General features: G+C 38.9%; 1 protein-coding gene across 1 annotated transcript in view; it reads right to left on the bottom strand.

Annotated features, from left to right (window-relative positions):
• Positions 1–487: 487 nt before the first annotated feature.
• Positions 488–20200, bottom strand: part of TMEM26 (transmembrane protein 26) — an 89648-nt gene continuing 69935 nt past the window's right edge. Inside the window, exons 4-6 of the mRNA XM_073548118.1 lie at positions 8213–8433; positions 2112–2188; positions 488–1196 (exon numbers count right to left, since the gene is read on the bottom strand). Coding sequence (XP_073404219.1) covers positions 775–1196; positions 2112–2188; positions 8213–8433 — 720 coding nt within the window. The 3' untranslated portion in view covers positions 488–774. The remainder of the gene's footprint in view (positions 1197–2111; positions 2189–8212; positions 8434–20200) is intronic.

A 20200-nucleotide genomic window follows, 5' to 3' on the forward strand; every position in this document is an offset into this window, starting at 1 on the left:
GGGCTTCCGGGTCAGGGAACGTCAGAGGGCACAGGAGCTGCAGGGGCGAGCGGCCTGCGGCGCATGCTCAGAGGCACAGTGCATGCGGCCGATGGCTGAGGAGGAGGAGCTAGCCGGAAAGCCGCCTGCCGGAAAGCAGGAGGACAGGAAGTGCGCGCTGAGGCGGACAGTGTGACGGGCCCAGGGTGTACGGAGGTGCGAGGAGAGCCTCCACCAGAAGAACCCGGACCGGTGGCGGTGAGTATCGGACCGGGGGCGGACCAGCAGCGGGGCCAGGGGCAGCGCTGACACAAATTAAGAAGAAATTAAAGGGCTGGCTGGTCACTGTCAAAACACAGCTTCCGGTACGAACACTGTGGACCCCAGGAAGCTGCTCTAGGGCTGGAGAGATGGTAATTGCAGGGTGTAAACAGTCTGCTGGTCTGACAACCCCCACGCCCGAAGTTGGTGAATTTATCTCAATTAAAGAGGCAGAAAGACCTAAATGTAATTTTTACGTCTTTATTTTTTTCAACTTAACATCCAGTTAGTACTTCAGGTACCCCCATACTGCTGGCTTCCCAATGGATACCAGTTTCAATTAGATGGTTTCATTTAATTTTTGGCTGCCATTTACATCTTCTCCTCATGCTTTAGTGTTCCATTAAATGTCACTTGGATAGAGTACATGTGGAAATGTACAAGCATGCTCCATATGTCCACTAGCATCACTAGAATGTTCCTGGAGCTCAATAGGTACACAACAGAAGAATATACTCATTTACAAGAAAGCATTCAAAGTTCTTCAGATAGAGATTCATCAAGTGTAATAACTCCACTGGCTTCCAAACTTTTTGTTTCAGATACAAGACTTGTGACTGGCATTTCTGGATCATCAACAGACTCACATGGGCAGCATCCTTCTACCATCTGCCCTTTTGCTTCCCGGCTTTCCAAAGAACCATGAAAGTCTACCAATATTACCACAAGTCGATACAGCTGTAGTAACACAATAAGACAGTTTTTTGCAGCAAAAAACACCAACATTTGGTTCGTTACATTGAAACAAGCCATAAGAATAATCCGACTTATAAGAAATGGACCATCTTGAATGAGTAGACTTATTCCAATGTTCCAAAGATCAGCACTGTATCTACAGAAGAGCAGACAAAGGTTCCTTTTGGTTGACGATCCTTGCTGACATCCAATATTTTGCACTAATAAAACAAAAATAGCAAACAGTGTAATTAAAAACTTATGCGGCATGGGATTTTGCTAAAGTTCTGCCAGTAAGTTAAAACATACAGTACTGTGCAAAAGTTTTTTAAGGAAGGTTCCCAATTTTTAGGGATAGCAATGTTTCTGTTGCTGACCAGTGTGTCTACACTCTTCAATGTTTCCCATTATTAGGTGCTACTTCATAAGAGCTTGGATAGCACATTTCGAAACCCCAGTTGACTTTGAAATCTTGGAAAGATTTCTCTGTTGCAGTATAACTATATTACGGTATGTCTTGTTGCTGTGCTCATTCTTTCCATGGTGTGTGATCTGTGGCATGAATCAGTCTTCTACAAGCACACCTTTGTAGCAGAGTTTGGCTGTTCTTCTCCCAGTCAAATACACAGCAATTTGCACTCTAATTGTAGAATTTAACTTAATCAACTTTCAGAAAAGACTAATATATAATTCATTCAACATGTTGAATTCAACATAATCCCCTACAATTTGTTCATCTGTTAACAAGCCTTTTTTTATCATCCCCCCAAATTTTTTTAGTATGAGTTGTGAGTGAAAAATGCACCACTGTCTTCAATTCTTCATGCGGAAAATTTTTGACTCTCTTTTCTATTTTTCAAGTCTGAATTAAAGAAATTTGAATCAATTGGTGGACGTTAATTTTGAGAAATGTGCAATTGAATGGAATGACATAACGCAGTGCAGTGACAACTTTTATGGATCTGTGAATCCTGGTGTAACCCTTAATGGGATAATTGTTACCGTATGTTATTTTTAATGGTAGATAGTATTATAGACTGTGCTGTTCTTGTAAAAAAACAAGAAGCTCCAATAATACCCCACAGCTCATGAGTGATCAGAGCCTCACTTGTCTTTCTTTAAAGAGTAACACGTACCAGCCAAGTCAAGTGGAAACTGCAACATACTCCATGTCCATACTCCAAGGATAGCACAGACTAATGTAGGGTTTTCTCTGCAAAAAAATGAAATATATGATTTAATTATTGATAAATTACATATTTGCAATATACAAATAGCAGGAAAGTTTAACTTAACCCCTTAATAACCAATGATGGACATGAGCGGCACGGAAAGAGGTGCGAGGACCCATGCCATGGGTCCCCACACACAGATGGCTGCACGTCTCACCTGATCACAGCAGATGCTCAGTACTGCTAGTGGCTGAGTTCCTGCATCAACAGCCAGGGACAAAGACAGCACTGTCCATGGCTGTTTAACTCCCTAAATATGCGAACGAGAGCGATTCCAACATTTAGGAGGCAAGCACAGGGAAGGAGCTCACTGTGTTTTTATACTGGCGCCCTCGTGATGTCACCGCGGGGGACCAATCGTTACCATGGTGACCCGGGGTTGGCATGACGACCCCCGGGTCATCAATCTACAGAAAGCTGCTTAGTCCATGCTCAAAGCATGGTCTAAGAAGCTCTCTGTACAGGTATAATGCTTTGCAAAGTGAAAAAAGTGAAACTCCCACATAGGGACTAAGTAAAAAAAGTTTAAAAAAAGTAAAAAAAATTGCAAACAAACACACAATTTTATGTTAAAAAAGTGCACATATTTGGTATTGCCACTTCTAGGATTATCCAATCTATAAAACTGTCACACTAGTTAACTCTTTCAGTCAACTGCGAAAAAAAAACCTGGCCAACTATGTTTTTTTGTTATACTGCTGGAAAAAAGCAGAATAAAATCCGATAAAAAATGACGAATGTAAATAAACATGGTGCCGCTGAAAACGTCATCTTGTCCCTCAAAACAAGCTGCCATCCAGCTTCATCAGCAGAAAAATTTAAAAGTTACAGCTTACAGAATAAAGTGATCCAAAAGTACGGTAATTATTTTTTCTATAAATGTTCTTATTGTATAAAAGTGCCAAAACATAGAAGTTTACACAATTGAGGCATCACTGTAATCATACTGACCCAAAAAATAAAGAGGCCTTATCAATTTTACCACATTCGAAATGGCATTAAAAAATCTCCAAAAAACAATTCCTGAAATGCTGGTTTATGTTAATTCTTTCTCTAAAAATCAGAATAGAAAGTGATAAAAAGTGTCATGTGCCCGAAAATGGTACCAATAAAAACATCAACCCTTTGCACAAAAAACAAGACCTCACATGACTCTGTCGGCAGAGATATGGAAAATTATAGCTCTGAAAATATGGGGCTGCAAGTTTTTGCAAAAAAAGCTTCTTTTACTGTGTGACAGCAGTAAAAAAAAACCAGAAAAAAACAATAAAAATCTGGCAATGCTTTGATCACACTGACCTGAAGCATAAAATTGTCTTTTGATTTATACCACACGAGTGGCATAAATAAATAAAACCAATTCTTCACTTGCTGTTGATTTTTTTCATTCTGCTTCCCAAAGATCGCAGTAAGGCTCGGCGCACATTTATCCTGCGCTCTATGCTGAGCTCTTACACTGAGGTTTCCGTGTAAATCTCTGAAATACGTGATTCAGATGGAACCCCGAAGAAAGATTCCCTATAATGAGGCAGATAAAAGCACTGAAGACAACGTCTGACCTATGATCTGGTGGTGAACAGAGGCCAGAGTAACTCTCCTGCCTCATTATAACGAATGGATTCCTCGGAAGTTTTATCTGAATCACGCCAATTGTAGATTTAGATGGAAACCCTGATGTAAGTGCTCAGCATAGAGCGCTGGATAAATGTTATTCAAAATGTTCTGTAAAATGTTCCTAGCAAAAGCATCAACTCAATCCACAAAAAAAGCAGTCCTCACTCAGGTTCATCATCTGTCAATGGAGAAATAGGGTGCTTCCATGTTACTGGTAGCACAAAGGCTCTGGAAATGCATTATGGTTCTCCACTCTCCAAAAAAAATTCAGCAAATTTTGTACTCCCAAATCCAAATGCCCCCTTCCTTCAGATTCCCAGTGTGTCTAAACCACATTTAGCATCCACATGTTTGCTAGGAGTATAATTTTTAAGATAGGGTCACGTAATGGTTGTTTTCTGCTGTTCTAGCACTTATCCGCTATGTATATGAAGTCTGCATACTATTCTAGGAAAATCTGTGCTCCAGGAGGCAAACAGCGCTCCCGAGTTTCGCCATATGGTTAGGCAGTACTGTACAGCCAAATTTGGGATATTGCCACATTCAGCAGAAATTGTGTGACAAATTTTGTTACCAATTTTACCCATTTCCCTGAGGGAAAATATAAATCTGGGGCTAAAACAATTTTTTTGTGGCAAAAATGTGATCATTTTTTCTTCACTGCCCAATGGTATAAAATTCTGTGACAATCCCCGTGATGTCAATATGATCACTGCACCCCTAGATGAATTCATTTAGAAGTGTAGTTTGTAAAATGGGGTCACTGCTGTACTGGCACCTCACGGGCTCTCCCAGTGGGTCATGGCACCCGCAAACCATAACAGTAGAATCTGCAGTATAATATGGTGTCCCTTCCCTTCTGAGCCTTGCACTGTGAATGAAAAGTACTTCCCAATTACATGTAGGATATTGTTGCACTCAAGAGAAATTCCACAACAAACTGAGAGGTCCATTTTTTCCAATTAGCCCTTATAAAATTTAAAGGAAATCTAACCAGCCCTGTATAATGTAATTCAGTTAAATAAATACTTTATAAATGTTTATTTAATGTCCCCGTTTCCTATGCTAATGAAGGTTATGACTAGTCTTTGGGGCGGACTAGTCAGCCCTCTGGGCGTGATAACATAATTCGCATGATACGGCGTCATCGACAGCTCATGCAAGTCTAGCACATGTGCGCCTCTCATTTCGGCAGCGTTAATGTGTCTCTGAATGCGGGTGTACGCTTCTCGGCTTCAGAGGTGCACTTCAAAGGACCAGAAGCCATCTTTAGAACTTGTGGTCATGTGCAATGCGTCTCTTAAGTCAGAAGTGTACACCCAGCTCTTGGTCTGCAAAAAGCCCATATATTGTTCCTGCACAAGGGCACTTTTCTGCCATTTTTAGTAAGAATAGGACGCATCACAATATCTGCTAACCATGCATGATACCTGGCAAGCATCAGTAGGGTCTCTCAACTCTGATGCAGAACCCTATTGATAATAGCATGTTCGTGCGTATGCTATAAATCAAATCTCAGAAACTGTTCTGGCAGGCAATTGTAAACATGTAACAATATGCCAACATTAATATAAAAATATATGTATAAAGTAAATAAAAAAAGTTAAAATATTACAAAAGTGTAGAATACTATATGTCCATACATTCCCTGTAAATGACATCCCCACTTTATTTATTGTTTTTTTTGTTTTCTTGGCAACTCATGTCTAGCTCAGTTATCACACATTTTTTTTAGAAGATATCATCTAGATGGTTTCTAGCAACTAAAGCTTTCATGCCCAAATATAATAAGGCAATGACTTGATAACTGGTGTTAGAAAATGCTTTCAGGACTTTAATCTTAAATGCATTGCGCCGGCACTTTGCCAAATTTCAAAATGATCAAGTTTTCTCAGTCTGCAGGTTTCTCTATTGATTCTGTCTGAAGAACAAAATCCTATCGTACATAAAGCCTTTAGCACATGATGAAAAACAGATTGTTAGTTCCACATCAAACACCCGGGGCCAAAAATCCTCTTGCACAGAAATCATTTGTTTGTAATTTTTATTAGTAGAAGTGTTAAAATAAATATGACGGGTTCTCCATCTTTAGATGGATTTAATCAGCAACTACATTGATGATTTACAGGTCGACTATATCTGGATAACATTCCTTACTGTCTGTAATGGTTTGTTGCTGTGTGAAGTATAAACTGTGGCAAGGTCTCAGTCTACTCTTTGTGAATGTTGTGTTTTTGGCTTCTCCCCAGGCTATCGTCACTTTAATATCAACTTCAAAGTACAAAAGATGAGATGAAAACAAACTGCATGAGCAGATTAGTCATTTTATCGTTAAATGGCCTCGTCTCACAGCAAGTAATAGGTAAACAATTTAAACACATATAATCCTTGTTAGCTTCATGGAATCTCACTGAATTTATTTACACCAGTTATAAGCAATTTTCCTTTGAATGTAATTTTAAGAAAAGTTTGAACTTTGTATTCTCTTTGCCTATCAGTAACAAAAGCAGATATAGACTTATTTTTTACAGTAAGAGGGTAAAAACACGAAATAGTAAAAAGGAAAGACTGTTATGTTTCAATTTTCTGGATCCATTTCTTAGTGAACTTTACTAACACTGAGATTTAACTATAATTTCACTGAAAATGTGATGTGATAACAGGTCCTACTTTTGTCACACTAACAAGGGTCCATGAGGGGCTGGTATTTGATGAGTTTCTTAGTTATTTTTAGAAGATCTGAGAAATGAAAAATAGTTTTTTTTTTATAATAATTATTCCTGGACATTGGGACAGCAAAAGTTAGTCCAAAGTATACATATATGGATATTGTGATATTGATTTCAATAATTTAATGTTTTAAACTACTGATTTTTCTTCTTAACTCGTTTTCTACATAATGTAATTCCAGGTGAAATATCGGCTTTCCTAATTCAACAAGCTTCAACATTTTATAAAAAGTAATTATCCGCTTTGGCCAGCATCTTCTCACAAAAAGAATTGCTGATGATCAACTGATTGTGGAGGTCCTGCTAATGGATACCTTTTTAGACTAGCATATTGTGCTACTTGTTAGTTGCGTTACGTGATTTCATGGCAACCCCCTGGAAATAAATTCCTTTTTTGCTCACTGAAGGGGTCACCATTTTGTTCAGCAGAAATACCTGCATAATGTCATCACGTGACCTATAACATTGAAGCTCTCCGCAGAGGTAAACAGAAACTCCTATCACAGCCATTGATTATGACTGCACAGCTCCTGTCACACAGTTATAATGTAAAAGATTCCAGTTGAGTCTCCTATATTGAATACTTATAACCTATTAGTTATTTAAGATAATATACAGTATATGGAAGGATATTCACAAAGTCATCCTAATAGATGTAGATGGCTTTAACTGGTTATATGATGCTGCACTGACGTATCATGGCATTGGTAGTAGAGCATAAAGAAATACAATGCAAGGTGAGGGTCAGGAATCAATATGACAGCTAAAGAGAAGAAAGAGAAGGCTGGACTGCATGACTATAAGTACAACATATTTACGTGAAGTTCCGGGTGTCATGCAAAACAAAATAGGAGTGCAGTTATTGAAGAAAAAAAATGGAAGCACTTTTTTTTAATGTCTGGCCAGTCCTTAGTTGTCTTGCAACAATACTGCAGCAGAAATGAAGCATTATTCACTGTTTATAGAAATCAAAAGGTCATCCATGTAATGCAGACAATAACTTTACAATATAACCCTCTAGGAAATACTACATCTCCTAACCATTGAAGTTGAATTATGTTAACCTAAAAGAGTTCAGACATATCATATTGACGACCTATCCTTAGGACAATTGATTACTATGAGGCTGGTGGAAATCTATGGCTGCAGCTGTCGGATCCCCACCGATCTGATGTTGATGATCTATCTTCTAGAGGATAGGTTGTCACTATTATAAGGCTGGACAACCCCTTTAAAAGACTATTGTTATATTTTCTTTGCAAAACAAGGTTTTAACTGATAATGAAAAGAGTACAATAGGAGATCTTTGTAAAATTGATGTGCAGGTAATAGAAGTTTTGTCAGCATGAGTGGCTCCATGAATATAAGCTAGAATTATTTTATCAAGCAATGTTCCAATTTCTGCTAATATATGTACTGTAGAATTAATGCTCATATATATATATTGCCCTCACTATAAAGTGAAAAACTACTATGAGTATATAGTACGCAGATACTGACCCAGATTCTACTAGGCAAAGTGGATTAAGGTTGCTGCACCCAGACTTAGACTGAATGTGGCGTCACTTGCTTGGCTCCTTTTTATTAAAGACTGAAAATTGCAGAAGCAACTAAACTGATACTTCCTAAATATCTATTTAGTTATTACATTATGCAATATACCTTATAGTGACGTCTTCCAAAGTCTCGCTAGTAAATTCCAAAATGTCTGCTGCAGTTCCCACAAACATGAGGAGAAGCTGAGAAAGCTGATCACGTGTTACTCCATCTCCAATTGGAAGAAGCCATTTTCCAATAATAAGAAGCAGTAGAAATGTCTGATGCAGTCCTAGTGTCCATACCGACTGGCAAATTTCATTTAATGACTTAACTAATTCTTTGCCCTACATTAAAATAAAATGGTTGTATGAGCTTGGAGCATATCTGAGCAGAGAGATTAGATACCATGTCATGGTACCATGCAGAGCATACCATGCAGAGCAAAATGTGACAGACATGTGTAAATATGAAAAATATACAAAAAATCATGAATTAGAATTTTAACCCAATATGAACAAGCAAATTGTTCACATGTACAAAATGGACATGTAATCAAGATCAATTGTTAAACTACATAATATAAGGGGGAAGGAAAACCAACAAAGAAACAATTGACACAAAAAATAATACAAAATTACAAAATTTTATTAGAGTATGGAAACAGATAAAAATGGTCACAAATTGCATAGGTCTCAAACAACTCTCACGGACAAGGGCAGGCAAGGTACACATAGAAGTCAAATATAGGCAAGTAAGGAGCATTCATCCGAAATGTACGTAGGGGTGGCAGGCAGGTCCTCTGTTGTCAGACTATGACTACTTCCATTGCAGGTAAATTTACCGGTTTTTGTATAGCTATGATTCACCTTTTGTCCTCATGAGTGTGATTTACACAACTTAACCATCTTTATGGGCAATTATGCTCTCTTTACCACCATTTTCATGAGGTTTTTGTATATATTTTTTCAGGCTATTACTTGCCTATATTTGACTTCTATGTGTACCTTGCCTGCCCTTGTCCGTGAGAGTTGTTTAAGACCCATGCAATTTGTGACCATTTTTATCTGTTTTCCATACTCTAATAAAATGTTGTAATTTTTCTATTATTTTTTGTGTCAATTGTTTCTTTGTTGGTTTTCCTTCCCCCTTATATTATGGTACTATGCAGGACAACTGTTTGTGTTTGGCCCCAATATCGTAGATAGTTCTGCCATTGACATGATGCTTCTAGTATTATCTCACACTAAAGCATGTTTCTTCTTGAGAATCCAAGGACTAAAATATTAGCAAAAGAAAAACATTGTATGGTTGCAAGCTTCAGTCATTTAACCCCTACATGAACCTTACGATTTTACGTTTTTGTGATTTCGTATTTCCCTCCTCTTATGTCAAGAGTTTATTTTTCTGTCTCCATAGCCGTATTAGGGCTTGTTCTTTGCAGAACGAGTTGTACTTTCGAATGACATAATTCATTTTATCATGTGATGCACTGGAAAGTGGGAAAAAAATCCAAGAGCATTGAAAGTGAAAAAAAGTGCAATTCCACATCATTATTATTATTTTTTTTTAATTTACTATGTTCAATATATGGCAAAATTGACCTGGCAATATGACTCCCCAGGTCAGTAAGAGTACACAAACACCAAATATGTATAGTTTTTTTTTTATTTTAGTGCTGACTAAAAAATCAAAAGTGTGAAAGAATTTTTTTTGCCTATTTTGCCATTTTCCGAAGCCCTGTAATGTTTTAATTTTTTTGGCAAACAGGGGAGCCGATGAGCATGTGTGACACGTTTCCTGCCGGCACATGTTAAATTCCGCTGTCAGTGATTGACGTTGGGATTTAACTGGTTAACAGTTGTGGTGCTCTCCACCCACGGCTGTTAAAGGCACACAATAGCTGATTAAATCAGGGAAAGATGTGAGGTCGGAGTACCAGCCCACAACAAAAGCAGGGACATAACATTTGATGTACTGTAATTATACATAAAAGGCTGTGAAGGGGTTAAGGTACTACAATGATAATCTCATCATGTATAAAGGTATTTTATAATACATGCAAGCTTGGGTTCACACTATCGTATGTTCTCTCATTCTCTGTTAGAATTTGAGCTGAGTGAAATCTTTGTGTGCTCCGATTCGCTCACATGAGAGAATCATATCAGAGGTCCAAAGAAGATGAGGAACTTAACCCCTTTACCCCCAAGGGTGGTTTGCATGTTAATGACCGGGCCAATTTTTACAATTCTGACAACTGTCCCTTTATGAGGTAATAACTCTGGAATGCTTCCATGGATCCCTGTGATTCTGACATTGTTTTCTTGTGGCATATTGTGCTTCATGGTAGGGGTAAAATTTCTTTCAAATTACTTGTGTTTTTGTGTTTATTTGTGAAAAAAAACGTAAATTTAGCAAAAATGTTTAAAAATTTTGCTATTTGAATTTTCAGGCCCTTAAATCACAGAAATATGTCACACAAAAAACTTAATAAGTAACATTTCCCACATGTTTATTTTACATCAGCACAATTTTGGAGCCAATTTTTTTTTGTTAGGAAGTTATAAGTGTTAAAAGTTGACCAGCGATTTCCCATTTTTGCAACATTTTTTTTTAGGGGCCACATCACATTTGAAGTCACTTTGAGGGGTTTATATGATAGAAAATACCCAAAACTGACACCATTCTAAAAACTGCACTCCTCACGGTGCTCAAAACCACATTCAAGAAGTTTATTAACCTTTCAGGTGCTTCACAGGAATTTTTGGAATGTTTAAAAAAAATGAACATTTAACTTTTTTCACAAAAAAATTACTTCAGGTCCATTTTTTTTTATTTTCCCAAGGGTAACAGGAGAAATTTGACCCTAAAAGTTATTGTGCAATTTGCCCTGAGTACACTGATACCCCATATGTGGGTGGAACCACTGTTTTGGTGCATGGCAGAAGACGCAAGGGAAGGAGCGCCATTTGACTTTTTCAATGCAAAATTGGCTGGAATTGAGATCGGACACCATGTCGCATTTAGAGAGCCCTTGATGGGCCTAAACAGTGGAAACCCCCCGCAAGTACACCATTTTGGAAACTAGACCCACCCGAGGAACTTATCTAGATGTGTGGTGAGAACTTTGAACCCCCAAGTGCATCACAGAAGTTTATAACGTAGAGCCATAAAAATAAAAATCATATTTTTTCCACCAAACTGATATTTTCGCCCCCCTATTTTTTATTTTTCCAAGAGTAACAGAAGAAATTGGACCCCAAGAGTTATTGTGCAATTTGTCCTGAGTATACTGATACCCCATATGTTGGGGTAAACCACTGTTTTGGCGCATGGCAGAGCTCGGAAGGGAAGGAGCATTATTTGACTTTTTCAACGCAGAATTGGCTGGAATTGAGATCAGACACCATGTCGTATTTGGAGAGCCCCTGATGTGCCTAAACAGTGAAAATCCCCCAATTCTAACTCCAACCCTAACCTCAACACACCCTTAACCCTAATACCAACCCTAACCATGGCCCTAACCACATACCTAACCCTAGCACACCTCTTACCCTAATCCCAACCCTAACCCTAGCCCTAGCCCTAACCCTAAAGGGAAAATGGAAATAAATACATTTTTTTTATTTTATTATTTTTCCCTAACTAAGGGGGTGATAAAGGGGGTCTTGATTTACTATTTATAGCGGGTTTTTATGTTTGGCAGCTGTCACACGCTAAAAGACGCTATTTATTGCAAAAAATGGTTTTTGCATCACCACATTTTGAGAGCTATAGTTTTTCCTTATTTTGGCCCACAGTCATGTGAGGTTTTATGTTTTGCGGGACGAGTTGTCGCTTTTATTGGTAACATTTTCGGGCACATGATTTTTTTTATTGCTTTTTATTCCGATTTTTCGGACGCAGAATGAACAAAAACCAGTATTTCTTGAATTTCTTTGGGGGGGCTTTATACCGTTCCACGTGTGGTAAATTTGATAAAGCAGTTTTATTCTTTGGGTCATTATGATTACAATGATACCTCATTTATATTTTTTTATGTTTGTCTCTTTTATAAAACAATTTTATGTAAAAAATAATTATTTTTGCATCGCTTTATTCTGTGAGCTATAACTTTTTAATTTTTGTGCTGATGACGCTGTATGGTGGCTCGTTTTTTGCCGGACAAGATGACGTTTTCAGCAGTATCATGTTTATTTATATTCGATTTTTTGTTCAACATTGCGTTGTTGTGAGTGCCTTAGGGAAGCGCACAGGGAGACCCCACCCTGCGTGATGCTTCACTATACCATGGAACACTGCGATCATGTTTGATCACAGTGTGCTGGGGGTTAAAGTGCTGGGAGCGGTCCCTGACCACTCCTGGCACATAGTGCTGGGTGTCAGCTGCGATAATCAGCTGATACCCAGCCACGATCAGCTGCTCTCCCTCCGTGAGAGCAGCTGATAGCGATGACGTACTATCCCGTCATACGGGCCTGGGTCACCTGGACGGGATAGTATGTCATATGTCAGAAAGGGGTTAATCTCTCCATTTTCGCCATTGTCTCAGTCTGTGGATGTTGGACATTTTCTGAATCCACTGCTGACATCATAGTGCAGTCCAATGTATCACACGCACCCATAGACTTGTATAGGTGTGTGTAATCCGACATCTGGATCCAGTGGCAGCAGGTCGAAATTATGTCATGCCAAATTGGTATGAGAAAAAAGTAGCAGATCTGTACTGCCCAATAGTATAAGATTGGTCAGAGTGCTATGCGATAAAACATCGGATAGCACTTGTCTGAGCTAAACACTCTTATCTCCAAAATGCCCCTGTTTTTAGGTAGTTGCTTTTAACTTTGCTTTTAAAGGGAATCTATCAGTAGGATCAACCCACCTAAGCAGTACTACATGGGCATGCAAGTAATAGGAACCAGAATAAAATGATACCTTGAGATCTGAGAAATAATGTTTTATTCCAGAGAAATCCACATTTTTCTTATAAGTAAATGACCTCCTCCATGCTATGTGTGGACGCTGCCTGGAAGATAACTCTGCCTTCGGAGCTTCTTTTAAATAAATGGGGAGTTAACAGTGTGAGACAAGTAACTAACATAGAACAGGAGAAATTACATTTGTCTTCTTGCAAACACATTTTTTGCAGCTCTTGAGCTCTATCGCTTTACAAGAATATTACAGCCCTGTCTGCCTGTGAGATGGAAGCTGAAGCTGAGAGGAACCTGCAGATGTGTCTGGTATAGTCACACACAGCTCTGCAGTGAGATCAGGAGAGCAGAGAGCGGCCTTTACACATCACACTAGTAACCATTACACCAGTAGCATAGCTACCAGGGGGGCAGAGGGGGCGGTGGCCCCGGGCCCCGAGCTCTGAGGGGGCCCACTGGAGCTATGCTATGTAACTATATGGGCATGCAGATCGCGCCGATAAAATTACATTCAGCATCAGGGAGTGAGTCATGTGACCGCTCTTTTGCAGTCTGTGGAGGAGAGGGGGAACGGAGGTCACTCACCCAATCCTGGCTGAGCGCACTCTCCTTGAAAGCTCCCTGCTGGCCTGCTGCAGAGAAGTCATCAGCTCCAGCAGCAGCTGGGACACTGGGACTCTGCCTCTGACTGTGAACTGAGCTCACTGACTGCACTTGATTGCTTCTGCCTGAGAGGAGCCAGCCTGACAGCCGAGGGGCAGCAGCCAGGACAAGTGGACACACTGCACACAGCATGGGGATTGATGAGTATCTTAGCACATCTTATTTACTGTTTGATATGTCTAATAATCGCGACGCTTTGTCTTGGCCTGGGAATTTACTGCACTTTAGGACTGAGAGAAAACCAGGAAAAGCGCAAACTTGATATCGCACTGATGGCTGCAGTCATTGAGCTGTGCAGAGAAAGCGGCGCATCCTCCTTGGCAGGCAGAGGGAGGGTTAAACCACTGTATCGATCACCTTATCTTGCTGTTTGTGCTGGCGTGTAATTACTGTATTAACCAACCCTTTACCAGGCTGACAGCGAGAGCTGGAGGATTAGGGTATGTGCACACGTTGCGGATTCTGCTGCGGATTTTTCTGCGTTTCACCTGCGGATTTCCCCTGCGTTTTTACACCTGCGGATTCCTATAATGGAGCAGGTGTCAAAACGTGGATCCGCACAAAGAATTGACATGCTGCGGATTTAAATCCGCGCGGAAAAATCCGCAGCATATACTCAGCGTTTTTCATTTCTCATAGACTTTAATGGTACTGTACAACGCAGCAGAATCCGCACCGTGTGCACAGACCCTAACTGGTGTTTGCTACTATAATAGAGAAAACGATGAGGCACTAACTTCATGCAAGAAGTGACAGTTTATTAGATTGTAAAGAATATAATGCAACCAGTGGCGCTGCGTTTAGGGATATACAAGCTGCAAATTATCAGACAACACCACCTTTTTGTCTGACTGATAAAACAATTAAAATATTAAAACGTAATTGCGCTAATATAACCCACTAGAATACAGTTTATCACTCAATAGCAATCCATAGTAAAATTAACCAAATAATCTCAAAGAACAGTACTCTCTCCCAGAAGTTTATGTGGATAGCGCAAATCCACATAAATCTCTTACTACAATCATTAAGAATAATAAAGAAATCTCCTCAAGATTTTATCCTCAATGTCCCTAAGAGCCAGCTAATAAGAGCCCATAGAAATTGTTCGAGAGAGCAAGATTTTGAGAAGGAAGCTGAGTCTATGAACATTAAGTTCAAACAGAAAGGGTATGATATTAAACTGTTAGAAAGGACCACGGATATAATCAGAAAAACACCTAGAGAACATTATCTGAATCCTATAAAAGAGAAAAGGCAGGACGATTTTTTTGTTCAAAATGAAATTCCCATTATCTTACAATATAATTGGAATGTCAGAATTATTAGAAATATTGTTAAAAAACATTGGAATATTTTAAAAAATGATAAAATTATTGGGGAATTATTGCCTGTGAACCCCAGATTTGTGTTCCGAAAGGCGAATAATCTTGGAAACATGATTGCACCTCCCATCCCAAGAATTTTGAAAAGGAACAATAATGTTGAATCAGATCCTGTAAAAGGTTTTTTCCCATGTAGAAGATGTGGACCATGTAAAGAATTGAACACTAAGCAACAAATGTTCATCAGTAATAAGGGTATGGAAAACAAAATAATGGACTTTATTAATTGTGACACTAAAGGGGTTATCTATGGAATTACTTGTCCATGTGGTAAATTGTATATAGGAAGAACTATTCGCCCATTACGTGCACGAATTGCTGAACATCTTCGTAACATTATTAATGCATTTACTGGACATCCCCTTTCTAATAATTTTTGTAAGCATCATGGAGGCTCTATTAAGGACATTTTGGTAACTGGTATTAAGACTGTTAAAAAAAGCTGGAGAAAAGGCAATTTTATTGCGCAGATGTCAAGAGAGGAAAGCGAATGGATTTTTAAAATGAATACTCTTATACCTAATGGTTTAAACAGCTAAATTGAACTATTCGCTTTCAATAAGTAAAAAAATTAAAAAAAAAAAAAAAAAAACACTGACTGGATATATAAATGTCACCTCTATGACATGGATCATCCCTGAAGAAGGAAGCAGTAAGCCTCCGAAACGCGTAGGATTGGTTTTTGGTCCTGTCAGTCATTTCAGCCGATCACGTAGTTCATCACGTGATAGTGACGTCACACAAGGTCCTGCACCTTGCCGGCTTTTTTTCATATCTCCCGCCGCTTGACCCGCTCTTTACCGGCGATTACTATTGGAGATTTGGGCTATTGCTACCGGCCGGAGCATTGCCCGTTACCAACTCAAATCTGAGGTGGACACTCTTTATCCTCATTATTTTTTATCCGCTACTTCCTAACATCTATGTGATCGTCACCATTGGGGAACGTACCATCACTCCAGCACGCAGGAGCACTGGAGGAGAGCGTCTCTTCGCCAGCTGAAATCTCTATTAACCCATTATTGAATTTTCTACGAACGCAGCATTGGCATTGTGGAATGCGCTATCATACCAATATGTGACGAACAGCCCACCGCCGTTCGTCTACTTACGGGCGACACTAACGGGGGTCCCGCTGCCACCAAAACGCGACGGACAGCGGACCCTGTGTCACCACTATGTCACAATCCCACCACTGACACGGGTGTATCAGCGGACGGAGGGACGTGACACAATGCCGGCACACAGCTATCACAGGCGCAGTGGGGCTTATCTTAGTTATCCCACCACTGGCACCATGTGACAAATATATCCAGCAAGCTAATCTCGCTCTACAATTTGCCGCAGGGGGAGTTTAATTTGGATGCCCCACCACTGCTATCAATCTTCCAAGTACTGCGGGGATTTGTGTATATCCCACTTTCTCAGTTCCACTTTGGAACTCGCAGCTCTCCAGCGCCCCCCTTACCCTCAGGTCAGTCAGGGAACTGCACCTAGGATAATTAGTCGCCAGACGGGCTGCCTGTTGTGAACCGGCAATTAGGCTTCTGCAGTAAGGGAATTATCAATGCTGTGGCCGCAGACCCTTATTCAGCAATATAAGACCCTTCTAGACTGCCAGCAAGCCGCAATAGCCGTGCACAACGCGCAATAGTCAGAACCTCCCACTCCCGTCTCCAAGACTTTACACGTGCCGCGCCAATTCTTTGGAATGCACTTCCCAGGTCAATACGATTAGTCCCCAATCCCCACAATTTTAAGCGTGTCATGAAAACGCATTTATTCAGACTGGCCTATCGCCTCAACACATTAACCTAACCTATCCCTGTGTGGCAGAGCCAAAAATTTTACCATAACCAGGTTCCCAGCATCATGTTCCCACATGCTTTATGCATCCATTAGCCCTCTGTGTCTGTACTGTTACACACGTAACATTATGGCTGGTCCATACAATCAGGGCAACTGTTACCACCCACCTTTCGTGTCTACCTCTTTCCTCATAGACTGTAAGCTTGCGAGCAGGGCCCTCACTCCTCTTGGTATTTGTTATAATCTACTGTATGTGATTATTGTTATGCTGTAATGTCTATTGTCTGTACAAATCCCCTCTGAAATGTAAAGTGCTGCGGAATATGTCGGCGCTATAAAAATAAAATTTATTATTATTATTATTATCCCAGCCTATAGTGATGAGATATGAGAAACATTTGTGCAAGTTGAGCTTCTAATAACGCACATGTTGTGAACAGTGACCTGGACGGTCATTTAAATTGTCTCCTCTTGTTAAGAGACCTACGGTTGCTGGCATTATTATTATCATTATTATCTTGATGAAATCTTGAGGAGATTTCTTTATTATTCTTAATGATTGTAGTAAGAGATTTATGTGGATTTGCGCTATCCACATAAACTTCTGGGAGAGAGTACTGTTCTTTGAGATTATTTGGTTAATTTTACTATGGATCGCTATTGAGTGATAAACTGTATTCTAGTGGGTTATATTAGCGCAATTGCGTTTTAATATTTTAATTGTTTTATCAGTCAGACAAAAAGGTGGTGTTGTCTGATAATTTGCAGCTTGTATATCCCTAAACGCAGCGCCACTGGTTGCATTATATTCTTTTCATTTATGATATTTTATCACCATCCCAGGTAGGCTGCTACGTTGTTTCTATTATTGCACATTTGTATCTGCAAATATATATTTTTTTTCCGTGTGGACTAAATATGACAGATTCATGGTCAGATAGGAAAGAAAGGATTTATAATATACAAAAATTCTTCCATTTACCGCAACAAGATGTACCCAATATGTCTACAAAGGAAGATTTGGATGTTATTATTAAAAAACTAAAAACCTTGGAACAATATTTGATTAAAGAAATGAGAGACCTATGGGAAATAGCGACATTGGAAAGTTATTTATCACTTAATTGCATACCTAAAGGTCTCGTTGTATATAAATCCCTGACAGGCGATATAGGAGACCCGGATACAAAATCAGAATGGGATGCAATGTTTAATGATTTTTCTAAACGCACTGTATCATTTATAATAGAGAAGAGAAAGACTGGTTTGATGACAATCCGCCAGGAAATCTCAAAACTCTGAAGAGATTAAACCCTATGAATCATATCCAGAAATTATCTATTTGTCTAATAATATTAGAAAGAGGATAAAATCCAAGGAAAAAGAAATTATAGAGAAAAAACGCAGAAAATTTGGAAGAGACCTTACTACTATTGTTGATAATACACATATAGGCATTAAAATTCCTCCCCCTAAATCCCCTTGCTCATTGGTAACTCTCGATGAAATACAGGGAGTTGATAACTATTTCCAACTTCAAGTGATAGGTTTTCCATCCACTTAACTTCAAATACCGAGCATCTGATGGCTAGTGAGTTTATTGAGAACAATGTTGGTATGGATTCAAATATAGAAAACACAAACAATGTAGAAGATCCTTCGGCTAACTCTACACCATTACCTTCAGTGAGTACACAGAATAGGTTTACTACATTAGCCAATGTTGATATTACCGCCCAAGATCTGGTTAATGAACCGACTCACCAATCACCTCTAGGGAAAAAGAAAAATCATAATAACATTAAAGATCCAAAAAGAAAACAACTGAAGAAGAAACAGAGCCACCTTCCGTTTTTTCAGTTGGCCCAAAAAAAACATGTAAAAGAGGCTGTAGGGGCGGGAAATTTGCCAAAAAAAGAACAAATCATCATTATCGCAAATAACCCTACCTACCTCCCAACAATCGCAATAAAAATTTTTTAATCTTAGTGCCCATACACTAGCAGATAATGAGATTTGTTTACTAAATAAAGGTCTAAAATATGCCCCCAATGTAGGATTCAATAAATTTCAGGCATTTGTCGGTATTAAAATGTTCATGAGAAAATTGGCCATTAAAAAATATTATATAAAGAAAAAATTATCAGGTACTGATGAGACAAATCTGCCAACATTGGTGGATCCATATATACTGTACATACGGGATTGAAAAATAAATCTAATTTTAATCCTATCCAGGAATATTCTGAAGCATTTGATGCCTTCCAAAATAATGTCATACAAGAAATTAGAAAGGTCTCAGACAAAAGATGTAGTAGATTTAAACATAATCTGTCAAGGGAAGAACATAAGGCTTTCAGACAATTACAAAACAATAAAAACATTACCATTAGGCCCGCCGACAAAGGGGGTGCTATTGTTATTTTAAATACGAGAGACTATCAAAATGAAGCCCTACGTATTTTAGCAGAAACACGAACATATCAATTAATGGCAAATGATCCTTCAGATCAGTTTATTCAAGAAATAGGTGAACTCATAAAAAATGGTTTTGAAAAAGTTTTTTAAATAAAAAGGAGAGGGATTTTATCTTTATCCAACATCCGAGAGTGCCTTATTTTTACTATTTACCGAAGGTACACAAGAACCCGGCTAATCCACCGGGTAGACCAATCATATCCGCCATAGGAGGTTTGACATCTAATTTATCTAAATATGTAGATTGTCATCTACAAAAATTGATTCCCACTCTCCCCACTTATCTAAAAGATAGTACTCATTCTAAAACTTTTGGAAAATGTAGTATGGCAGGATCATTACATTATGGGTACTCTGGACATAACCTCATTATACACAGTTATCCAAAACAAAAAAGGATGTGAATCAGTGGAGTTTTTCTTATCCAAGAATGGTGAGATACCCAAACCACAAAGGGATTTTATTTTGGATTGTATCGAATTCATTTTAACTCATAATTATTTTAAATTTGGGGCAAACTACTACTCCCAGAAATGGGGCACAGCTATGGGCACTAGATTTGCCCCTAGCTATGCCAATCTTTATGTGGGTAAATGGGAATTAGAGACAATTTATGTGGATGGTGGGCTACGGACGAATCTGGTGCTCTGGCGTCGTTTTATCGATGATATTTTTTTCGTTTGGTCTGGTGGTGACATTTTATTGAATGAATTTTTAAGTGAGTTAAATAAAAACTGTTATTTTTTAAATTTTACTGCCACCACCAGCCATAAGGAGGTAACTTTTTTAGATTTGAAGATTTTTATTGATGATAACACTATCCAGACACAAATATACCATAAACCCAC

The sequence above is a fragment of the Dendrobates tinctorius genome, unplaced genomic scaffold, assembly GCF_039654945.1.
Source record: "Dendrobates tinctorius isolate UK_male_01 unplaced genomic scaffold, ASM3965494v1 ptg000156l, whole genome shotgun sequence".
NCBI lineage: Eukaryota > Metazoa > Chordata > Amphibia > Anura > Dendrobatidae > Dendrobates > Dendrobates tinctorius.